Source organism: Anomaloglossus baeobatrachus, chromosome 10, assembly GCF_048569485.1.
Source record: "Anomaloglossus baeobatrachus isolate aAnoBae1 chromosome 10, aAnoBae1.hap1, whole genome shotgun sequence".
Classification (NCBI taxonomy): Eukaryota; Metazoa; Chordata; class Amphibia; order Anura; family Aromobatidae; genus Anomaloglossus; species Anomaloglossus baeobatrachus.
This window is the reverse complement of record NC_134362.1, coordinates 206,366,056-206,373,543: the sequence shown is the minus strand read 5'-3', so window position 1 is coordinate 206,373,543 and position 7,488 is coordinate 206,366,056. Positions and strand designations below refer to the sequence as shown.

General features: G+C 50.6%; 1 protein-coding gene across 1 annotated transcript in view; it reads left to right on the top strand.

Moving 5' to 3' along the window:
• Positions 1 to 6,944, top strand: part of LOC142254404 (FH1/FH2 domain-containing protein 1-like) — a 34,721-nt gene extending 27,777 nt beyond the window's left edge. Inside the window, 1 exon segment of the mRNA XM_075325445.1 lies at positions 6,877 to 6,944. Within this exon segment, the coding sequence (XP_075181560.1) occupies positions 6,877 to 6,944 (68 nt within the window).
• The last annotated feature ends 544 nt before the right edge of the window (positions 6,945 to 7,488 follow it).

Here is a 7,488-nt window from a genome sequence, read left to right as displayed (position 1 = left end):
GAGGGGGGACAGGGAGGAGAGAGCAAGACCTTAGGGGGGAGACAGAGACTGAGACCTGAGGGGGAAGGAGAGAGACCCTGAGGGGGGAGAAAGAGACCTGAGGGAGAAGAGAGAGAGCACGGACTGAGGAGAAACTGAGGCGCAATGTCACCAAGGAAGGGACAGAGGGACGCTGAGAGTAGGGAGGAGAGAGAGAGACCTGAGGAGGGGAGGGAGAGAGAGAGACCTGAGGGGGGGAGGGAGAGAGAGAGACCTGAGGGGGGGACGGAGAGAGATCTGAGGGGGGAGAGTGTGGACTGAGGAGAAACTGAGGCGCAATATCACCGAGGAAGGAACAGAGAGAAGCTGAGAGGAGGGGGGACAGGGATGGAGAGAGCGAGACCTTAGGGGGGAGACAGAGAGAGACTGAGACCTGATGGGGGGGGGGGAGGAGAGAGACCTGAGGGGGGGAGAGTGCGGACTGAGGAGAAACTGAGGCGTAATGTCATTGAGCAAGGGACAGGGAGAAGCTGAGAGGATTGGGGACAGGGAGAGAGAAACTGAGACCTGAGGGGAAGAGCGCTGACTGAGGAGCAACTAAGACGTAATGTCACCGAGGAAGGGGACAGAGAGAGAAGCTGGGAGGAGGGGGGACAGGTTGGGGAGACTGAGACCTGAGGGGGACGGAGAGAGACAGAGACTGAATAGGATAACTGAAGTGAGCACTAATATATTATATGAGTGCAAGCCAAAAATACATACTATATATAAGAATAAGGCTGCACATCAAACTTAGATAAATGGTATAATGCCTCAAGCTTATGGAAAAATATGGAATATACAATGAAAAATGCTACTTGCTAATTTGAACATGTGAATATGGAGAGAGACAGAGAGACCTGAGGGGTGAGAGCGCAGACTGAGGAGAAACAGACGAAATGTCACGAGGAGATGAAGGGACAGAGAGAAGCTAAGAGGAGGGGGACAGGGAGGGAGGGAGACAGACCTGAGGGGGGGGGGTGAGAGAGGGACCTCAGAGGAGATAAGAGACCTGAGGGGGGGATGAAGAGAGAGAAGAGAGACTTCAGGGGAGACAGAGGCAGGTAGAGATGGGGAGGCAGAGACCTGATGGGGGGGAGACAGGCAGTGAGACTCACCGAGGTAAGGAAAGAAGACCTGAGGGTAGATAGAGACTGTCACTGATGAGAGGGAGAGACAGCGAGGGACTGTTACTGAGTAAACACCGCTACATAATGTCACCAAGGAAAGAGGCTGAGGAGAGCGTGTCACTGAGGAAAGAGAGACAGGGGTGTCCCCCGGGGAGAGAGATATAGAGGCTTCCTCCGAGGAAAGAAAGGACTGGGGCTGTCCCCAGGAGGTAGAGAGATGTGGGGGCATCCCAGGAGGTAGAGAGGTGTGGGGGCATCCCCAGGAGGTATAGAGATGTGGGGGCATCCCCAGGAGGTAGAGAGGTGTGGGGCATCCCCAGGAGGTAGAGAGGTGTGGGGGCATCCCCAGGAGGTAGAGAGGTGTGGGGGCATCCCCAGGAGGTAGAGAGGTGTGGGGCATCCCCAGGAGGTAGAGAGGTGTGGGGTCATCCCCAGGAGGTAGAGAGATGTGGGGTCATCCCCAGGAGGTAGAGAGATGTGGGGTCATCCCCAGGAGGTAGAGAGATGTGGGGACATCCCCAGGAGGTAGAGAGATGTGGGGTCATCCCCAGGAGGTAGAGAGATGTGGGGTCATCCCCAGGAGGTAGAGAGATGGGGGGCATCCCCGTGAGGTACAGAGGTGTGGGGGCATCCCCAGGAGGTACAGAGGTGTGGGGGCATCCCCAGGAGGTAGAGAGGTGTGGGGGCATGCCCAGGAGGTAGAGAGATGTGGGGGCATCCCCAGGAGGTAGAGAGATGTGGGGGCATCCCCAGGAAGTAGAGAGATGTGGGGTCATCCCCAGTAGGTAGAGAGATGTGGGGGCATCCCCAGGAGGTAGAGAGATGTGGGGGCATGCCCAGGAGGTAGAGAGATGTGGGGGCATCCCCAGGAGGTAGAGAGATGTGGGGGCATCGCCAGGAAGTAGAGAGATGTGGGGTCATCCCCAGTAGGTAGAGAGATGTGGGGGCATCCCCAGGAGGTAGAGAGATGTGGGGGTGACCCCATGGGGGAGAGAGGTGTAGTGGTGTCCCCTGGTGGGGAGAGAGACTTTGTGAAAAACAAGAACTCCTATGGGAAACTGATGTTTGAATGGGGCCTAAGAAGTTGTAACTTGTTTCATTCTGATTTATTTATTTTATTTTGTATTATTTTTTTATTATTTATTTATTTTTTTTAACTCCTCCAAACAGTTTCAGATATTTGGGGCTTTTTATTGTTTTGATCGTTGCTTTTTTGCTCCAGTTTTTAGACTTGGTTGATATAAAAGTAACGAGAGATGAAGAATTGACAGAACAGGTGTGTATCATTTTTTTTGGGAGGGGGATACAAGTAGAATAATGTTAGATGTGTTTATAATAGGAATATAAAGAGTTTACTAATATACCTTAATTTCCAAAAGTTAATGTTTGATGTTGGAGGTAACGTCCTGCTCTCCCCGTAGATACGAGACAAACGGCAAAATCATGTCCGAACTTAGTAAAGACCCTTGGTGTCTATGGGATAGATTTACCCCCTATGTTTAAAGGCTAAATCTTTCCCCCAGGGACTGATCGGACTCTTGCTACTTTTTGGGTCAGTGATTGGATTCTTACAATTTTGGAAGAATTGAGCACCGGCTCGTTAATTATGCACGTCCTTCATAACGTCCCGTCCTCATACATTTTTATTAAAATTCACACCTGTCCTCTAGCCGTCCATATTTCCCCCCCCCCTTTCTCCAAATTGACATCACTGCATATTTTTGGTCTCAATTATCACATGTCTGCTGATGTCGAGCAAATCCACTCCTTAACCCCAGACCTTTCTGCCGCGGTTCAGCGTAACCTAATATCCAACAGAGACTGTAGCGTTGGAGGCGACTCTGTCATGTGTCACAGATCAAAAACCTCCACTTTCACCTTCTGCTTTCTGTTTAGCGCTGATTGACAGGAAAAAAACTTTCTAATTTTGACCCTTTAAGTTATGAAATCAGAGCTGGAACCTGAAGAATCCATGATGAAAGAGAACGGCTCGCCACGAAACGTGGCCTCCACATCCACCACGATGGCCTGACGTTCTATAACTGCAACCTCTGGTCCATGTTACCATTTTACTATTACTAAATGGCTCCCATCTGTGTACGGAGAAGGAGGAGGGGGGATGTGAAGTAATCAGGGATGAATCAAGGCTACAAATAATCTTTTTTTCGTGTCTCCATGCAGTAGCTTTTTGTCACATCCTCAGGGCAAAAACCTGCATTTTATTATGTTTCGTCGTCTCGACGGCTTCTCGCAAGCTTGAAGAAAACATGCAAACAAAACAAAGCCATCCCGAAGAATGCAGGTCCTGTCACAACCGCCTCACCTTGACGACCGACAATGTAAGGTTGAGAAAGAGCCCTGTCAAGCCTATGATTAGGTGTCCATGCACTGCTCGATTATTGCTCCTGTCCCAATAATCATGCAGTAGAAACACATTGTTCTGTGCTCATCAGAAGTGCAGTCGGCCTCTAATCGGGCCATTAAACAGCCACCGATCACACGGTGTAAACTCAACAATATCAAAATCAAGTCTCCCCACCCTCCTGTAAAGTGTCTCTCTCCGCCAGAGTCTCTCCACCCTCCTGTAGAGTGTTCTTCTCTAACAGGGTCTCCCCACCCTTCCAGAGGGTGTCTCTCTCCAACAGGGTCTCCCCATCCTCCTGTAGAGTGTCCCTCTCCAACAGGGTCTCCTCAAGCTCCTGTAAAAGTGTCCCTGTCCAAAAGGTCTACGAACCCTACTGTAGAGTATACCTCTCCAACAGGGTCTCCCCATCCTCCCGCAGAGTGTCACTCTTCAACAGGGTCTCCCCACCCTTCCATAGAGTGATTTTCCCCCCCCCCAACAGGGTCTCTCCACCCTCCCGTAGAGTGTCCCTCTCCTACAGGGTCTCTCCACCCTTCCATAAAGTATCCCTCTCCAACAGGGTCTCTCCATCCTCCCGTAGAGTGTCCCTCTCCTACAGGGTCTCCTCACGCTCCTGTAAAAGTGTCCCTCTCCAAAAGGGACTACCAAACCTCCTGTAGAGTGTCCCTCTCCAACAGGGTCTTCCCATCCTCCCGTAAAGTGATCCTCTCCAACAGGGTCTCCCCACCCTCCCTTAGAGGGTTCCTCTCCGAGAGGGTCTCCCCATCCTCCCGTAAAGTGATCCTCTCCAACAGGGTCTCCCCACCCTCCTGTAGAGTGTCCCTCTCCAACAGGGTCTCCCAACCTTCTCGTGGAGTGTCCCTCTCCAACAGTGTCTATCCACCCTCCGTAGAGTGTTCCTCTCCAACAGGGTCTCTCCACCCTCCTGTAGAGTGTTCCTCTCCAACAGGGTCTCTCCACCCTACTGTAGAGTGTTCCTCTCCAACAGGGTCTCTCCACCCTCCTGTAGAGTGTTCCTCTCCAACAGGGTCTCTCCACCCTCCTGTAGAGTGTCCCTCTCCAACAGGGTCTCCCAACCTTCTCGTGGAGTGTCCCTCTCCAACAGGGTCTCCCAACCTTCTCGTGGAGGGTCCCTCTCCAACAGGGTCTCCCAACCTTCTCGTGGAGTGTCCCTCTCCAACAGTGTCTCTCCACCCTCCGTAGAGTGTTCCTCTCCAACAGGATCTCTCCACCCTCCTGTAGAGTGTTCCTCTCCAACATGGTTTCTCCACCCTCCCGTAGAGTGTCCCTCTCCAACAGGGTCTCCCAACCTTCTCGTGGAGTGTCCATCTTCAACATGGTCTCTACACCCTCCCGTAGAGTGTCCCTCTCTAACAGGGTCTCCCCACCCTCCTGTCATCTTATCTCTACTCCTACTTTCATCATTGGAGAGTTATAAAAGATATCTCCGTCTTGATGAACACGCCATGCGGATCCCCCATAAACACATCAGAGTAACTTTTATACGTGAAGATAAACAAGATAAACTGCTAACGCCTGATCGATGAGATAGCGAGACAAAGACATTTAGAAGCAGCAGTCTGGTTTCTTTTTGTAGTATCGATCGCTTTGAAGGTCACATGTTTCCTATCTTATCCCATAGCAATCAGTGGATACCTGTTTAACTTCGGGAACAAAAAACGACGACTAAAGATTATTTTTAGTCTTTCGGACTGAACGAGCAGAATCTCATTGATGGTGCAACTTCTGCAAGTTTACACTAGACGATGACTGCTGTCTACTCTTATCTTATGTTGAGAGTTTCCTATGTTTTTGGAGTGTTCAGAACGATCCCACATAAACCCGGGCAGAATTTACAAAGTCAATGCAGGTGTCTGATATTAATCCAGAACCACCATTATGTAAGGAAAAGGTGTGGAGCACAGAGCTCCCCCAAATGTGCATGATCTGACGAATAGAAGATATGATCAAATTGATTCACAGGACCTCTGTCCTGAGGGTGTTAGTAGTCCGTGGCTGCCGGATGAGAGCCATCAGTGGTCCATGGCTGCCAGATGAGAGCCGTCATTAGTCTGTAGCTGCCGGACGAGAGCCGCCAGTAGTCCGTGGCTGCCAGATGAGAGCCATCAATAGTCCATGGCTACCAGATGAGAGCCATCAATAGTCCATGAGTTCCTGATGAGAGCCGACAGTAGTCCATGGCTGCTGGATGAAAGCCATTAGTAGTTCGTGGCTGCTGGATGAGAGCCATCAATAGTCCGTGGCTGCCGAATGAGAGTAGTCCGTGACTTCCAGGTGAGAGCTTGCAGTAGTCTATGAGAGCCGTCAGTAGTCCATGGCTGCCGGATGAGATTTGTCAGTAGTGCATGGCTGCCGTATGAGAGACATCAATAGTCCATGAGTTCCTGATGAAAGCCGTCAGTAGTCCGTGGCTGCCGGATGAGAACTGTCAGTAGTTCGTAGCTGACGGATGAGAACTGTCAGTAGTCCGTGGCTGCTGGATGAAAGCCAATCGTAGTTCATAGCTTCCAGATGAGAGCCGTCAGAAGTCCGTAGCTGCCAGATGAGAGCTGCCGGATGAGAGCTGTCAGTAGTCCATGGCTGCCGGATGAGAGCTGTCAGTAGTCCGTGGCTGCTGGATGAAAGCCAATAGTAGTTCATAGCTTACAGATGAGAGCCGGCAGTAGTCCGTAGATGCCAGATGAGAGCTGTCAGTAGTCCGTAGCTGCCGGATGAGAGCTGTCAGTAGTCCGTAGCTGCCAGATGAGAGCTGTCAGTAGTCCGTAGCTGCCGGATGAGAGCTGTCAGTAGTCCATGGCTGCCGGATGAGAGCTGTCAGTAGTCCGTGGCTGCCGGATGAGAGCTGTCAGTAGTCCGTAGCTGCCGGATGAGAGCTGTCAGTAGTCCGTAGCTGCCGGATGAGAGCTGTCAGTAGTCCGTGGCTGCCGGATGAGAGCTGTCAGTAGTCCGTAGCTGCCGCATGAGAGCTGTCAGTAGTCCATAGCTGCCGGATGAGAGCTGTCAGTAGTCCATGGCTGCCGGATGAGAGCTGTCAGTAGTCCGTGGCTGCCAGATGATCAAGTTTGGTACAGTCTTACAAGAGCGCAGGTTGAAATCCATTAGTCCGAACCCAAAGGTGCAATCGTACAGATGATTGTGACCGGATGATAAGACTATATATGACAGTCTATGGGACCAGTGGCCGCACAAGCTATCACTCCTGTACACGTGGATAGACCCGTGGTCAAGCACACACATCTGTTCCATAAACACGGGACCCCTATTTCCCGGATTAGTGGGGGTCCCTTGTAAAGTTTAATAACCATTGCTTTCTTGATGAAATGCTGACGATTTATTTTATAGGCTCATCTGAAGGAGTCCTGAGTCAGAAAGACCATAAATACCAAAAAGCGAATCGAGGTTTCCGCTGACTCTGCAGAATCTCAATTATAGGTGGTTATAATGTCACTGGATTTCGCAAATGGGAAAATTGTACATCGCCGCCGCCTGTGGAGCTGTGACAAAACCTGACGAGGAATCCTCGTATATTTATATTGGCGCAGCTAATGATGCGCTATCAGATTATATCACCGCGTCAGATTTTGCTTTTCCGTGAAGAAGGACTTCCAAGAACGGGAGCTCGAAAACGTATATTATCCTGTTACATCCCCATCAATATCTACATCCTCCCTTGTTTGATCTGTTAGTCTATGGGTGTGAACATTGATGTAGGTGGTCTCCTTAACACTGGACCTGACCGAAAATATTGTGGACACGTCATCAGATACTGGCTTTGGGGCTGTTATTTCGTGTTTCGATCAAATCTTGGCTTAGAAGTTGCCTTCATCGGAGAAAAGGGTCTAAATCGTCATTTTTTTGTCTTCCGACATGTCTAGAGGACGGATCGCTTTACTTCTTCTCCATGGCGGAGAAATCTAATCCCATAAAGATAAGATCTGCGGCTGCCCCAGGCCT